Below are 17587 nucleotides of genomic sequence, written 5' to 3' on the forward strand. Positions count from 1 at the left end.
TAAACATTCAGTTTTATAATTTACAAAAAATATTTGACCAATAGTCAGATATGGACCATAACATATGTTTTCTAATATTCTACCTATACGGTGGCCCTGAGGTGCAGGGCCACCGTATCTACCAGCATAAATGAAAGATTTTGTAAAAAACTAACAGTTTATAAACAAAATAATAATCTTACCTTTAATCTCTGAAGAATATAAGAATTGCGATCACAGTCACACAAAGACCTAACAGCACACTGAGGACAATGAGAACAGGTCCCACATATTCACCTTACAAAAGACAGAAAAATAAATAAATAATCCATCTATCCATCCACTTATTGTCCATGTTTTTTTAACATACCTGTCCTGGCAGAGTGGTGAAGGGCTTTGTATTTATGCTAAAAATGTATAGATTAAGACTATGTTAATTACTAAAATAACCTAACACAGTGTCTTTGTCATTTTATTCCCCCGCCCAAGTGCAGTATATGAGTAAAAGTGCAATTTATGAGCTCAGAGAAAGAAAAATGTTCTAATAAAGAGTTGATCATTTGGTAATGGCATGACACACAGGTGTCAGGCAGTTCCCAGAATTTAAAACCTACAATTTTGTTTAAAAAATGTAAAAAATTTCAAATGAAAAAATACACCAATTTCAGTATTAGATTTGTTATATTGATTAGCTCATGGAAAACTGAGGCAGTTTTCAGTTTGACCAGAAGCATTGAGCAGAGCAAAACTGTAAAAAATTCAGTTAGTGCTTCAAGTACATACACTTTGTTATACATACTTGTCTGTACTTTAGATCCTTCTCCAAACAGGATCTCTCCACATGTGACGACAGCACAGTAGTATATTCCAGTGTCTGAGGAGCTCTGTATAGTTTTTGACAGTCGGTAGACACAGCTCCTTTGCTGAGCATCACAGCTGCTATTGTGAGTATAAATAAAGCTTGAATGGGAGGCTCCGAATCCGACTCTGAACCAGTATACATTGTTTTTAGTTGGACATTGACCAGAGTTTACAGACGTCTCGGAGAGAAGAGAACAGTGGAGATTAACTGTGTCCCCCTCCTGGACTGATGTTGTCTCTGGAGTTTGTCTGACATGAGTCAGTGTTCGACTGTCATGATCTAGGATGCAGGAAAAATAAACAGATTGATAATAAAGACTATTATATGAAAATCTTGTCTGTTCTAAAATGATCTCTTTGAATAACAACAGAGCTTACCGTTTACAACCAAGTATATCCCTGCAGCAAAACTGTGAAAATAAGCAGTCCCACTATGACAGAAATATGTTGCTTCATCCTCTTTACTGATATTCTTGATAGTAAGAAAGTTCTGAGAATCCCTGCTGTTAAATTAAAGCGACTGTTGTTAAATTGTTCACTCAGTTTAGGTTCGTTCACACTTCCTGAACCAACTGTCTGGAGCATATGTCCAAGCGGCTGCTTGTACCAGTAGATGAATTTGCGCTCCTTCTTTGAAACTGGACATTCCAGAGTAACATTCCCGCCAACTTCAGCCAGTTTCAAAGCAATCTGATGAGGAATTTCATTAGTCTGAATAAGGGCTACAAAAAGGAGGTAAATGTTAAATATCAGCCATGTATTAACTGCAATGATATACTGCACAGAGAAACTTTAATTTTTAAACTCTTTTATAAAGCTGTATACTTACTTGCTGCAGTCAGAAGAATCAAAGCAGCCAGTTTTCTAATCAGAGTGACAAAAGGCATTTTGGAGAACTGACACTTTGCTGCCCAAATGAAGGTTTACTCACGATATACTCAAAGTCTCTAAAATTTATATCGTCCTGATTGGCTGAAAGTGGAGAGTGCACTCCCTCTAAAACCATGCCTACATGTTGTTACTGCCTGCATGGGTTGGTGAAACCCATGCAGGCTGAGTTGGTGTTATAATGCTCTTTATTTAAATATCAGTTTTCGGAGTGACTGCTAATGAAAACTAGACTTCTTGGCTAACTCTGGTATATTATTAAGGGATAATGTGATGCAAATTATCCCTTTTGAAATACACAAAAGTAATAACACTTCAATCAGATGTTAAAAATACTACCAGGCTTTACACTACAATTTATATGCAGGTTAATTCAATTGTAACAAATTCCCAACACAATGTTGCCTCCTGTCCAATAAAACTAAAGTGACTCACTCTGTTGTGATATTTTGTATTTTTTGGAGAATTTGATATTGATAAAAAAAAAAAAAAAGAAAGAGTATTCACGTTATGATAGTTAATGTTTCATCCAGGGACACAAGTGAAATAATAAGATTTGTATCAAGTCACCTTTAAACAAAATTTGTTATTGAAAAAAATAGGTATTTTGTGACCTTTTCCACAAATTATATTAATGTTTTTGTTCGGAATGAACACTGAAAGCGGACAAGGTAAGTATTTACCTTTTACATAAAATTGAATTGAGGTCTGAAACAAGAGGAACATGTAGCTCTTGAATTCCCAGGATATCAGGTTCACTGAAACTCACCTGCACCTCAGAGAAAACCCCAAATCCTGAGGATCACAGAGCCTGATAGATTTATTAAAGTAACTGCTTTTTACTCAGGGCTGTAAATCCAGGTTTCTAAAACAGGGATTTTTTTTCATCCCTGTGCAAAAAATTATGAAGATCCAGACTTCATTTTCCAGCAGGACTTGGAATATGCCAAATGTCAAATGTACTAAGATATAGTGTAATAACCGTGGTATCAATGTGCTTCATCTGACCACCAAACTGGTACCAGTTTACAACAAGGCTCCTTTGTACACGGCTAATAAATAGTTTATAGTCATTTGATTAATTCTGCCATAAAAATGTTATTAATTAGTCATAACAGGTTATTCATTAAGGGTGAGAAAGAAACAACAACAAAAAAACTGGCCGGTTTCTTACCAAAAAGTGAGCCAAATCTGTTTACTTATGTATTTCATCTAGTGTTGTTATATTAAACATTTCAAACTAGTTTACAAGTATCTACATTTATCAAAAGGAACCTTATTTTAACGTGAAAAACATTGCATTGTTTATTTTGACTATTAAACATTAAGAGGGAGCCTTGTTGTTAAGTTTAAAACATGCTTTTATTTCCCAATGGCTAATAAACATGTATTATGCCAAGAAGGGGACTTATTGTAAAGTGTACAGCATAACAATTTATTTGTGAATAATAACCATTTATAAATGATAAAAGGGAGCCTTACGTGAAACAATCTATCATTTCTTAATGACTGAACATTTATACATGTTAAAAGGAGCCTTCCTATAATGCATAAAACATGTCACCATTTATTTATAACAAATATTTTGTAACAATTAAACTAACCATTACTATAATAATTTCAAAACATGTTATGTCAACTAAAACTACATTTAGGACACAAAACATGTTCCAAAATTCACCATACAAAATTAAAGAAAAAAAACATACATTAAAAATTACTTTAACTGGAACTGTGCAGCATTGTTGCTTACTCAAAGTAAATACATCATTACAAAGCAAACCCTTCAAAAACACACACAAAAAAAAACAGACAGAAAAATATCTTAGTTGTGTGGAAGCTAAGCACATAAGTAAACAATCTTTGAAAATATCAGGTTTCACATATCTCTTCTTCAGTTCAATATATTTAAAACAAACAGATCAACTTAGGGAAGAAAACGACTTTCAGACTTGTTTCATCTAAGTGCAAGCAAAATACCGATTGGTGTCAAACTCTGTATTCTGTTTTTCACTTCTTCATGTCCTGAACTCCAGACTCACTTTGCTAACACAAGTCTAGGGCAGTCTCTCCATCGATTCTGTTGGAGAGCAACTCCAGGTCAAAATACAGGAAACCACAATAACAAGCTTCCTTACTAATGAAGTGGAAACAACAGTGTTTTTGTGCTTGTGCTTCTGAAGCTTTCATCGTGATCTTCGTCTTTGGAAATTTTTCGAGGATAGATTTGTTTCATCTCATTTGGCATTTGTACTAAACTTGAAAATAAAACAAAGAAAATAATGAGAAAAGCAAAGGTTTATAGCACAGCATGTGTCTTTTTTTCTGCATATTGTTTACAGTTCATATATATTGCATTATGTTATAACAGTGTTTGCATGGAAGCAAATTGAAAAGCTTATTGTAGCCAGTTTTAGATGTCTTCTTTAGGAGTAAAGTGTTTCCATGGGTCACATTTACTGACATTTAACACAGACACAGAAATATATGTGGAGAGAAAGTAACAAATTTATGTTAGCTGTTATTTCACATTTAGCTACTGGAGCGAGACACTTTAAGTTTTAATTGATTAAGATGCCAAAATTAGTAAAAATTGAAATAATTTGCACTAAGACATACTAAAGATATCAAACAACCAATCTCTTGGACTCTTTTTGTTTGAACAACTGCTATCTTTTTTAATTTATAAATGAATAGAACATATAGAAACAGAAAAAACTGCATGTTACTTAAATTGCAGGGAGGAATTACCTTACGGTCAGTTTCTTGAGAAAATTAGGCAGGCAATGACAATCACACAGAGGCCCAGCAACAGAGCGAGTCCAATGACAAGAGGATCCCATTTTTTTTCTGACAAGAGAAAATACATGTATAAAATTTAAATAAATATGTATAATTAGCCTGGAAACTTTTCCAAATGTGTTCAGGTGACATTTGAGGCAATGAAAATGTAGAAGTATTTCCTTCATTTTAACTGATCACTGTTACTTACGTTTACAGATTTTACTACTTACCTATTTCCACTTTAGTTCCTTCTCCAAACAGAATCTCTCCACATGTGACAACAGCACAGTGGTAAATCCCACTATCTGAGGGGTTCTGTATAGTTTTGGACAGTCTGAAGCTGCAGCTCCTTCCTGCTTCTGTGTCACAGATGTTTCTAGCGGCGTACATCATTCCTGGATCGTCTTGTGAACCAGCTTTAAACCAGAATACACTGTGCTCAGCTGCACATCGATCTCTTGCTTTATTTTTCTCTGGTAACGTAAGTGAACACTCCAAAGTTATTTCTGTGCCAACCGGCGCAGATGTTGTTTCTGAAATTTGTTTCAGATAGACAGACATTTTGTTTTTGTGACCTGAATGATAAAAGAACAAATAATTAACACAGTTCATACATTTTCACACCCAAATGCAGTTTTAAGAACAAAATGAATACGTCTTACCATTCACAGCCAAATGTGTGCCATTTATGAATGCCTGTTTGTTTGCTGCAATAGCCTGACACACATATGTAGCTTCATCCTCTTTGCGAACATTTCGTATAGTGAGACAATACACGTGTCCTGCTTTTAAAATGCTGTATCTTGGGCTGTAAAACTCTGCTTCAAGTGTTACTCTGTGAAGCCCTCTACTTGCAACCGTCTGAATTATATCTCCATAATTCACCTTGTACCAGTAAAGAGACACATTTTCATGGCCAGTAACATCACATGTCAAAGTCACAGTGTCACCAAGTGAGGCTCCAATTTGACTGATCTGATGAGAAACCCTGATGGTTTGAATCACAGCTAAAGAAGTAAGAGAAAAACAAATTATAATCATTTCAAAGCAGATAGGACAGTGAAACCAAAATAGAGAAATAAAACTGTAAATTTTATTACATTTTATTCTATGTCTGGATTACATCAGCACTTAAATGTGCCTGTACATAGTATGAACAAAATGGGAAAGAAAAACAATTGAACTTACAAACCATGAGCAGAAGAATGTCGGCAGCCTGTCCTCCTGGCATTATGATAGAAAATGGAGATCAGCAACCTTCTGATCAAAATCAAGATATACAAGATGTTCTAGTTTTCATACTTGACTGGCGGAAATGCAGACGTGGCACAAGCTGTTGCATGTCGTTTTTCTTTCTTTCTAAACTTTTTGTTTTTGACATTCTAAAGCAGCAGTTGATACAGACGCAGAGATATGTCAAAAAAATGTACATAGGACCTTTTGGTCCCTACTGGATTCTTTTTTCAGTGGTGGAGGGATTCTTTCATCATTACGTCTGAAAATTAAAAAAATTTAACCTACATTTGTGAAGGCAGCTAATGGATGATTGTTGCATATGACATCAATGTAGAGAAGTTTCATTCTCAGAATAAAAACCCATGTTTGCATGATCTTTAAATCTTTGGGATCATTAGTACCGAATGTGTACCACCTGAAATTACAAATATAAATTAGATTTCAGATAATGAGGTTTATCTAAATCTAATTTAGTTTAGTATTTATATATTATTGTAGTGAAGGTAGTTACAAGTCAATAAGCAGATGAAAGCACAGGAATAAAAAAGTTTGCAGTATATAGATGAAAAAAATCCAACACACTTAATTTTCACAGGATTTATTAAAATATTTTCAGACCCATTTGGATCTTTGTCAGGTCAAACATTTCCAACAACAGCAAGGCGCCCACACTCATGATTCTGAGGCATTCTTCCTTTAAAGCTTGATACTCATCACTAAACATGAATTGTCAAAATACTAGCCGAAAAAGCAAGTCAACAATAATAACAGTAATAATAATAACAGAAGGGTTGATTGTTGTAATATCAATGAGCATTTTTCCACAAATTAGTAAAATATTCTTTTTTTTCCAGAACATGTAGATTAAAGCTGAATATTTAAAAACTTCAGGGATCCGAAGTATTTCCTATTTAATAATTTGTAATTATATTCCACAACATATACAACAAAACCACCTAATGCAAAAAACATCAGCTAGTTAATAGATACTCCCCCTAAAACACAACACTGTACAGATAAAAACAAAAATACAAAATAATAATAATAAAACATCAGTATATTTCCAGTCAGATTAATTTGAGTCTCTGAAAAATACAAGGATAACGATTACAATCACACACAAAACACACAGCACAGAGAGCCCGATCACCGTTGGATCCCAGGTTGTTTCTGAAAACACAAAATGTTAGGTCAATTAAACACCTTTTTCTTTATGCAACAACTGATTAGCAATACCATAAATCATAACTTAAGTAATTTTGACATTTGAGGTACATTTCTAAAAGATTGAACAAATCTGTCAATTTGTATGTCCACATAACTCTTTTTTCAAGTTTTATTGTTGAAGATGTTTTAGAATTACAGCTTTGTAATGATTAATTTTATTTTTCATTTAAAACAACATTTTTATAGAACCACTAATGTTATACTAATATTATACATACTTGTTTCAGTTGTAGTTCTGTTGCCAAACAGAGTCTCTTGAGAAGTTGGCACATCATACTGTTTCACTGCCAGCTTTGTGCCATTAACGAACGCCATCCTGTAGGCTTCTCCTGCCTGACACAAGTATGTACCTTCATCTTCCTTTTGGAAGTTTCTTATGAAGAGTGAATACACATTGCCCTCTGTTTGCATATCAAATCTTAAGTTTTTAAACTGTGCTTCAAGGTTAACTTCTTTGAAATACCCTTGAGCAACTGTTTCGATCATATATTCACAATTTATCTTATACCAGTAAAACAATCCGGTGTCATAGCCAGTGACATTACATGACAGAGTCACATTTTCACCAGTTGCAGCTTCAATTAGAGGAATATACAGAGCAAACTCAAGAGTCGGAATCACTGCGAAAGGAGAAAGACAGAGACAAAGAAGTTACACATGAACTAAGACCAGAAGTCCTCAGAGAAAAATGTAACTAAATAATATTAAAACTTTCAAAAAACATGTTTGCTTTCACACGAAGATTTTTTAAATAGCATTAATGCATAAAATATGAACACATAACTGGACTTACACACTGCACTTAGAAGAAACAAAGCAGCCAGTCCACGGAGCATTGTGATAGACAATGGGGCCTATTTCAGAAGGACAGTTGTCCTCCTTTCAAAATGGTGCAGGCAAGATGTTCCAGTTTTGAAACCAAAACAAGCACTGATAGACAAAATGCAGAAACTGCACCAATAGTTTTTTTTTGTTTTTTGGTTTTGGCTGCACATAATGTCTGCATCAAAGAATGACTCTTATCAAATCGTAACGATGGGATTTGACAATTGTTGACTTTATATTTTTGTCTGTGAATGCGTGCGTGTGTGCGTGTATGTGTGTGTGTGTGTGTTTATGATGTAAAGCACTTTGAACGGTCTTGTTTCTGAAATGTGCAATTTTGACAGAAGACGTTTTTGCGGTGCTAAAGCTATTGTTATTGCCCTGTGTCCATTTACCAGGGACATAATGTCAAATCTATGAAACAGTATAAACTTTTTTTTACGTATTTGTTAAAACTGTCATCATATCATAACAGTCTGACAACAGAGAGAAGTGCAGAAAAAATGTAAGCTCCTCCAACTCATCAGAAGAGCAGTTTGTTTTAATGTTTGAAGCAAAAGAAAAACAAAAACACATTATCTTTTCTTGTATTTTGTTTATTAAACCAAAAATAAGAAATTGGATAAGAAATTGTTATCTAATTTCCAATAAATAACGATTAATAGGTTTTGATTTTATTTGTTTTTTATGGGTTACATGGCCAGACTTGGAATTTCTCTCTGCTCTGTACAACGTGACCAAACAGACATTATATGCAGACTGCAGCCGTACGATCTTGATAGTTTCATGCAATATATTATAGTATTCTCTGCAAACCAGAAGTCAGCTTAAGTAACGGTGTTGTGAGAAACAATTAATACCAGACATTCATCACCTGAAAAAATGAGAGATTGTGTAATATGAGTTTTTATTTTGAAAAGCAAGAGCTCAGGGGCATGGCATAAGTTTCACTATGCCATGAAATAATGCATTTATATTATTTCAGTGATTGTGATGATCTTGGCTTTTCTAGAAATGTTAATCAGTTCAGAAAGGATTATTCAGTCTGGACACTCGTGGCAGTATTTCTCCTGTGGAGCCAAGAGCATTTTGAATATCTGATGATGATCTCAACAATGTCAAGTCTCTTTGGGGATTCGTTGTCCAATTGTAGGCCTTATGAGAAATAATACCATTTGCAACATCAGCCACCTTCCTTTATGAGACCGTCCATCTGTGTGTCCTCACTGAACAATTTCTTATTCAACATTGCTCCTAATATTATGCAGGCTGAATGACACACTAAAGAAATATGATGAACTCAGAAATTCCCACAAGGAAAAGAAAATACATGTACAGGACACTTTGGTATTTAAAAAAATTTATATGCTATGACAAAGAAACTAGAACAATACACAAGAAACATTCTAAGACATTTTAATACTCAGAAACAAATATCTTTATTGAGACATTTTTTAACAAACACATGACCAGTGAGTGGAAATAATCTCCTTTACATTTAACTTCATATTTGTTTAACAAATCCAGAGCTGAGATTTATTTGTAGACAAACCTCTGGTGTTCATTCAGTGAAGTTATTGCCAGATTGTCTGACATTTGTTGGATGAAAAACAAATAAATTTTAAATTTGATTTACAAACTTGATATTTTAACAAACTAGCAACAATTAATGAACAGAGATAAAATATCTTGCACAAAGAAATAGACAAACAACCTTAAATTCTTTAAAGATTGTGCCAAAAATGCTTGATTGACGTTTCAATCTGCTTTTGGGGGAGTGGTGCAAGCACTGCGGCTCTACTCAGAGCTGCTGCTGTTTTTGTGAATTTACTCTAACAGAAGAATACACACATTTTGTGTTCACCTTCTTGCAGTGTCCCACATCTGTTGCAGAGAAATTCAAAGCCTCTGCATAGGTCACATTCTCTTCTTTATCCTGTAAACATATAATATATTGTTTATTAATAAACAATATATTATCTCATTTTCTAATAGCAATAAAATTGAAATAAAGTTTGACATTAGATTGCTAAAACACACTTAAACTGCAGAAATTATGTAATGGTTTATCTTTATAATGTTTTCTATCTAATGTAAACACACAATTTTTATAAAACAAAAATATGAAACTATGTGGTAAAGCCAAAATTATGTTAAAAATGAACTGAGCACCATTGGCATTTTACAGTTAGTTCATGTTTGCAGGTCATCGTTGTCCATTTTCCACTTTAATTTGACAATTGAGTCTTTCATTAAAAAATAAAAATTGTAGACAAACATGTTTTGTGTCAGGTACACTGAAGGAAGATTTGCTCATTTTGAGCACAGCCTAAAAATCTAGATTAACTTGACTGCAAATAATAAATTTAAGTTTACCAAGGGTTTTGTTTGACATGTAGTGGAAGTTTCATATTCAGCATGATGTGATCCTTGTATTCCTGTTGATAAAAGGAAAAAAATAATGCATTTATTGTCTTTAAAAAGCATGAGAAAAAGATGTAGAAACAGTGATATGATGAGTACATCTGTGTAGACATTGGAGAACTCTAGGATTCAAATACAAAACTTTCACAAATAGTTTCTTCTTTACGGAAGTCTACTTTTAAAGCCTCAGTTGTATACAGATTTCTCCTGATAATCTGAAAAAGTAATTAAATTTCTTGTTACTGACAGTCTACCAAACAATGTATCTTTAAAAACTCAAAGTATTTATGTAAAAACACATGGTTAGATTGGATGCTATGTGAAATAGAATGTAATGAACTCATAGATAACTACTAATTTTCATTTAGTAATGTTGATATAAAAAAATAAAATGCCAACCTTTAGCTCTGTCGGAAACTCTCCTTCCAATTATGTAGAAGATAAGGCTGATAATCACGATCACGCAGCACCCCAACAGTCCTCCAAGTACAAGAACACTTGAGTCTTGCTCTGTTCCTAAAGAAAAATAATGCTTAGGCATGCTTGGCATCTTAGACAACGAATAAACAAATACTAATTATATTAAAATTAGCAAGATGGCTTTAATTTCTCAGGTTATACTGACAATTTTTGTGTGGTAATAAAAGGTGAATGTTTACTTTGTAAAGCAAACATATTCAAGACGAGAATCTACAAACAAATTGAGAACAGAATGCAAATACATACTGGTTTCCAGTTTACTTCCATCACCTAGCAGTATTTCTCCACATATAGCCACAGCACAGTAGTAAGTTCCAAAATCAGAGGAGTTATCTACTGTTTTTGAGAGGCGGTAGACACAGCTTCTTTTCGCTGCATCGTCTGTGCCGTTCCTTGCAGTGTAAATGACACTTGGATAAGAGCTTCCAGATCCAGATTTGAACCAGTGAACAAAGTTTTCTCCTGGACACTGAGGTCTTGTTTCACTGTTCGTTGAAAAAAGGGAACACTGGAGACGGGTGGTGTCTCCTGGCTGGACCGCTGCAGCATCTGGAGTTTGTTCCACATAAACAGATGTCTGTTGATTACAGTCTGTGCAAGATAAATAAAAATAAAATAAAATAAAATAAAATTGAACTAAGAACTTGAAAATTCAAAGATGAGTTATTGTTTTCAGAGAAAATGACAGCTTTTACATTACCTTTTACAACCAAGAGGAATCCTTTATGAATAGTTAGTGAAAATTCAGTTCCACTTTGACAGACGTATACAGCTTCATCTTCTTTTTTAACAGAATGTATGGTAAGAAACATCTCATTGTTTTCTCTATGAAATCGGAAACGAGTATTATCGAATGTCTCAGTATTTTTAATGTCTTCATAAACTCCTGTAGCTATTGTTTGGAGCAGTTTTCCGGGAGTCTGTTTATACCACTGACCGAATCTGTGATCGTTAGGCGATTTACAGGAAAAGGTAACATTGTCACCAAGTTTGCACTCTGTTGTTGAGATCAAACGAGGAACTTCTGCAGTTTCTATAATACCTGATAAAGAGAGTAAAAATGATCAAAAAACAAAGAACAGTCATCAAATTTCTATTTTTTCTGCAAGTGATTGATCCAGTAGAAATAAAGAGCACTTACAAACAGTACTAAGAAGAATCAAAGCAAACAGTTCTTGCATCTTGGGGAGAAGTTGTGTTTACACCACTGACGTCTTTCTACCCAATGGAACTTTTGGTCTAAGATGATCAGGCTTTGCAAAGTAGAAGTCAAGGTGATTGGTTCACGGGTAGGTGAATTTCCGCCTACTGTTCCTCACAAAACTATTCAAACACCATGAACCTTTTCATTATTTCTTCAAGATTACAGCCACAAACCTCAATGTATTTTTTGAGAGATGATTTTCCAATAACAGTCTTACTTTACAGCAACAGGAATAAAGTTTTCAAAATATTTTGTATGTTTATATTAAGTCTCCCTCAGTTAATACTCTTGAGAACAACTTGTGTGGCAATTATGGCTTTAAGTCTTTTAGGTAATTGTTGCACACTGACTTTAACACATGAACCTAAGTTAATCTAAACCTTTTTCTGTACTTTTAACTGCAACTTTATGTACTAGAAGGTGAACTTCCAACCTAGTTCTCAAGTCTTGCTGCTTTTAGTAGCTCCAGGATTTTTCTGTATGTACTATGTAAAAGGTCATGATGCTGATCACTGTCATGTCTCGAAGAGTAGAGGATGTGTGCTGGGTGCAGTGCAGTCTTTGTTTTCTGTCACTGTTAGTAATGTCAGAGTTATTACTACTTGCAGGAATGGGGTAGACATAGCATTGTTTTTGCTGAACTCAAATATTGTTTGCCAAAGCTGAAGAAGAATATATCTATTAATAATTTATCTGTAGTAGAGTTGCAGGATCATAGGAGTCTCTTTAAGATTCACTCATTCTAGATTTATCTTGCTAAGAAACATCCACTGAGTACAAATCAAAATATCCGAATCTCACAACCTGCATGATCCTTTAGTCTATGGCAGATCTTATTCAGATCAGGAACCAAGACTAAGAGGAAGAACTCTCACCTAATGGCTACAAACAACAAATTCTGATTTACTTTATTTTCATTTGGATAAAAAATCATTATAATGGCCCGGCAATGGACTGGCGACCTGATCAGGTTGAACCCTACCTATTGCCTGTTGTCTGCTGGAGATAGGCACCAGGACCCCTCGCAGGATAAGATTATAAGAAAATGGATGGATGGCTGGATCAATGTAATGCACAGGGATCTGATATGAAATCTCAAATAATAAGAAATATTGCACCAATATATGCTCTATAACATATATTTATATTTTTTTCTGGGTTTTGTTTAATTCTGGACTCACTGAAGACATATGTCAAATACAAGGCTTGTGTATCAATACCCTGAGATATTTATTACTATTGACCCACAAGTTGTAATTTATTTTTTACTAGTTTGGCTTGTATTCTCGCAACATACAGTATCTAATTATGTACTGCAACAGCTACTTCCAGTTCAAGACACAAACACTAAAGTTGTTTGAGTGAAGCAGCAAGAAAACTTTTCATGTTGTTAAGGACTAACAAACCAAGTTTGTGTCATTGTGATTCCAAATGTGCATTTTGCTGTTGAACTGAGCATTCTTTGCAATAAGCTTACAGGGTTTTTTTTCTATGTTCAAAGCACAAAAACAATTGCATCTTTCACTTTGGTTGTTAAGAGCTCTTGCAACCACCCAGAAAGAGATTATAGAAGTGCAGTGTAGCAAGGCAGGAATGACTCTGTGGGACACATTTTCCCTTGTTGTCTCCGAATCAACGCACTGACCCGCCTCCAAAGGCGGGTCATACACAAGCAAACAATTGTGATGAAGATGAAGAAAAGGCATAGAAGCTAACTTACAGAAATGCTGCTTTAAATTCAGCCTGTTGTACATCTTCAAGATCCAATTTATTAAAATATAATGATGCTTCTTCGCAAGTATTTGTAAGGATTCACTTTAGAGAAGAAAGATAGAAACTCAAAGTGAAAAGAACAAAACTTTTGATGTTGTATTGCCATTTAGTCTGTATAATAACCTACTTATTGGTTTGAAAATCAAAAAGAACCTTATTTGTAGCTTATTTCTTAAAAACTAAAAACATTGTGTACTTTTAAACTTGGGTGAGATGTTTAATTCTTTAAAAAGATCAGCAGCTGTATGCTGGCAGGCCTTTGTAGTTGCATTCTCCATGTCAAAGCCACATGCTGCATCTACCGTGACAAATAGACTGTGGTGAGGCACTTCTCAGGCCTTTGACCGACCACAAAGCTTGTTTACTCAGATCAGACATGCCTCGCAGCTTCAACAGGATGTGCAAGGTGACAAGAAGTGGGGGAGGCATAAAAGCCCTCAATTTCTTTTAAGTTTGGCTAAAACAGTTTAATAAATAATATATATTTTTAAAAACTGTATATTATGTTACACAATGTAATTCCATCTTGTTTTGATACTTTTTACACTAAAGCAGTGGTGAATTTGATGACAGGTGGTACAAAGGCTGTTTACAGATCGAGACACAGAGACAGTTTGTACCGACCATTCAGAGTTTCATATTGACTGTCTTGCTTAGAGTGGGAGGATGTGTGAACTCAGTGATGACGTGCCATACATTTCACCTCAAAGCTAAAGTGGACTTTATTATTAGAGATATACATTTTAATTCTAGGACTTTTTTACAACCTCAGGATTTTAAAAGCTCGAAGTTTCCAGTTATTGCTGTTATCAGCAAAGATTTTGACAGATAATGAAGCTCAAATGGTTTTTGTAATGCCGACAGGAGAAATAACTCCAGAAAACTACTTTGTTCTTATAATGTGGACAGATTGTTTTGACTACTTAGGTGTTTTAACAATGATATCTGGTGTAAATAACATACAGCTTATTACAATAGACTTCACATGAAGGTGTTTCACCATGAGAGTCACAAACTAAAACATTCTTTAATTCATAAAAACAACAACAAAATGCATTAGCTTACATGTGATATTTTTCAGAGAACATGCTCTTTGGAAGAATAAAAGTATGAAGTCAAAAATTAAACCAATAGGCATTTAAGTGTGTCAGTATGTCCGTGAACTAGAAAACAGAAGGGTAGATGGTCTAACTTATTTTGCATCTTGACTTTATTTTTGCGCTGCTGAAACTGTTTGAAGTGTTCTACCAAAGACCAATAGATTATCATGAGGTGTTTCTTGAGGTGTTTCAGTGGGCTAACCACTTCACTAATTGTGGTTCAAAATCTTTTCTTCCTAAATTAGGTCTCTCTGACTACTAGGCCGCAAACACCTGTCAACCAAATAAACTACCTCCAGGCTCCTGGATACTAACTTTTACATCATAAAATGAGGGCGATTCTTTTTGTCTTTCTGTAGTTTGTAGTATTTTAAAATCCTTGTTATTAGCAGTGTCTGTATTGTGACACAATGCTCCATAATACAGAAAGATGCATTGTGCATAAAAAAACTTGATGAAGTTAACAGATTTTCTTTATGGCAAGGTTGTTAACAGTGAGCCCAATACATAAGATGAAAAGCAACCCCACTGGTGGATTGTATAAGGATGACTCACTGTTAGCATAGCACATGACTCTTATCTTTTTTTTTTGTTTGAATAATTACCTTCCAGATTGTCAATTACTCAGAAAAAAGAAAATAAGTATTATTCCATAAAATTTTAGTCAGTTCTTCCCTGCTTTTCTCAACTGACTTCACTCATCTTGAAGTTTTTAATGGCTTAGACATCAGTTCTCAAGAACTGTCTGAAAAAAAAAAAACAAATGCTTCTTCATAACAAAATTTAGGTCACAGCCTGTTGAGGTACTTCTCAATTTTTTAAAGATAACATTCTCAATGTTTCTGGAACAACAATGGTCAGAAACTGCCACTTCTTAAATGATAATGAGTGGTTCATGCCGCCTGGCCTGCCTTGCTGTCTGGTCCATTGAGAATCCTGTCTGATGTAATTTTTTCTATCTGTAAAGTCCATAAGAGTCTGCTAGAGGTTTTTGTAGATATCTGGTTACCGCCCACATTTTCTTGTCTGAGTTGACTAGTGCTTTGTTCACCAGCAAGACTTTGAAATTGTCAGTTTATTTTCACAACTTGAGTGACTTCACACATGACAATTAAAAACAACAGATACAACAATCCTACAGTGTGTGGCATGCAGATGAAGGGCAAAAATGCAACACACCCCACACAAACATGAGTCACTGCCAAAAATGAAATCTCAAAACCCTTTGAGAGCAAATGTGAATTCAGAGTAAACAAACATTGCTGACAAGGAAGAAGATATGGTGATAGTTTGTGGAGTAGAAAGCAATAAAAATGAAACAACTTTGCTGTTGTCTTGGTGAGTGATGGTGATGAGGACCCAAATTCAGCAGGCTGAGATGTTATGTTGAAGTTGTAGATTTAACAAAGAAAAAAAAACAAAAAAAAAATTACAAAAATTACAGGGTACCAGAGAAGAACAAAAATATACAAACCAAGAACCAGAAAGCTAGCAGAGAAAACAGGGAGGTCACAGGGAATAATGGAGTTTAACAGGAGGAACCAGAAAGGGGTTTTAATACTGTGAGGGTGAATGCTGAAACACAAGATCTGGACTGATGAGCTAACAGGTTGCAGGTGTGAGGGGAGAGAGACAGAAACATGTCATAGAGTACTAGGGAGAGATTACACAAGGGACTAATAAATGAATATTACACTAAAGCATAGCTAAACCTAAGAGTTAACTGGAGCAACAAACTAGAGACTAGAAATACACATAACTAGAAACACTGAGAAGGACTGAACTAAAGTGAAACAGATACGATGAAACAAATGTTAAGTCCTTAAGTGATATAAATGTGCTGCAAATGTTCCCTTAATTGTAGGACCCTCCCTTTGTTTATTAATTTAAGCACTTAGGCCATGTATGATTAGAGGAAAAGTCTGAAAATATAGGAGGCATGAATGACACACATCAGAGGAAAAAAACAATCCGTTCTACGTTTTGTCACATCACTGTGCCATGATTTCACCCTCTAAGTATCTTTGTTTCATGCAAATCTCCAGTTTTCTACACTGTGGATGCTGGGTGGTTCCTGCAGGCCTCTCCTCTGCTCTTCTCTGGCACAGGGACGTGGTCGTTCCTGTGGTGGTCATCCTGTGGCTCGTAGGGGCCTCTGGATGTTTGAGCCTCTGATTTCCTCCATGTCTGCTTCAAGTTCCAATGGTTTTTTCCTCTCCATCGGTGACATCCAGTGTATTTTCTTGTATCCTCTCTGTCATCTTCCTCTCTTCCTTTCTCTTCATCTTTTCCATCTTCTAGTCTATTGCATTTGAAATAAGTCCAAAGCAGATTAAAATTATGTCTTTACATACAAGCATTTATTAAATATATATTTAAACTCTGTTTATCAATCTAAGCTAATATTAATTACTAAGTGCTTAGATTGGTATGTAATAAATAATGTCCCATTTATGAAAGCACTTCTTTCAGACTACTCCTTTGCACTTTAACAACTCGTGGTTAGGACATGTAGAGTAATTTAATGCACTGATAATAAATTTAATGTCGACAAACTAAATCAGTGCAGTGGTATAGATTATTTAATGACTGGCACTGATTTTGGATTTTTCTTCCATCCAATCAGATAATTGGACATGTAAGTGCATGTGCAAACCTGTGCACACGCACTCAGGTTTGTTCTACAATTAGTTCATATGAAAAGTTTTGCAAAAATTTTACATAGTGATTTTAAGAATACAGGCTTTTTAATATTGGTTCATTAATTTCATTTGGATTTCAGCTGTGCTGTTTTAAAGGTGTGCTC

The 17587-nt window shown here is 34.7% G+C and overlaps 1 protein-coding gene and 1 pseudogene across 1 annotated transcript; both read right to left on the bottom strand.

Annotated features, from left to right (window-relative positions):
- Positions 1-184: 184 nt before the first annotated feature.
- On the bottom strand, positions 185-1741 carry LOC129354968 (uncharacterized; annotated as a pseudogene).
- A 7487-nt stretch (positions 1742-9228) lies between these two features.
- Positions 9229-11919, bottom strand: LOC129354960 (uncharacterized). The gene is made up of 6 exons (XM_055024529.1): positions 11846-11919; positions 11405-11746; positions 10951-11295; positions 10624-10740; positions 10177-10238; positions 9229-9736 (listed from the first exon to the last, which is right to left on the bottom strand). Exons 1-6 carry the CDS (start codon positions 11883-11885, stop codon positions 9602-9604), a joined length of 1041 nt encoding a protein of 346 aa, XP_054880504.1. The 5' UTR covers positions 11886-11919; the 3' UTR covers positions 9229-9601.
- Positions 11920-17587: the final 5668 nt, after the last annotated feature.

This window comes from Poeciliopsis prolifica, unplaced genomic scaffold (genome assembly GCF_027474105.1).
Source record: "Poeciliopsis prolifica strain line A6 unplaced genomic scaffold, Auburn_PproV2 SCAFFOLD122, whole genome shotgun sequence".
Taxonomy (NCBI): domain Eukaryota; kingdom Metazoa; phylum Chordata; class Actinopteri; order Cyprinodontiformes; family Poeciliidae; genus Poeciliopsis; species Poeciliopsis prolifica.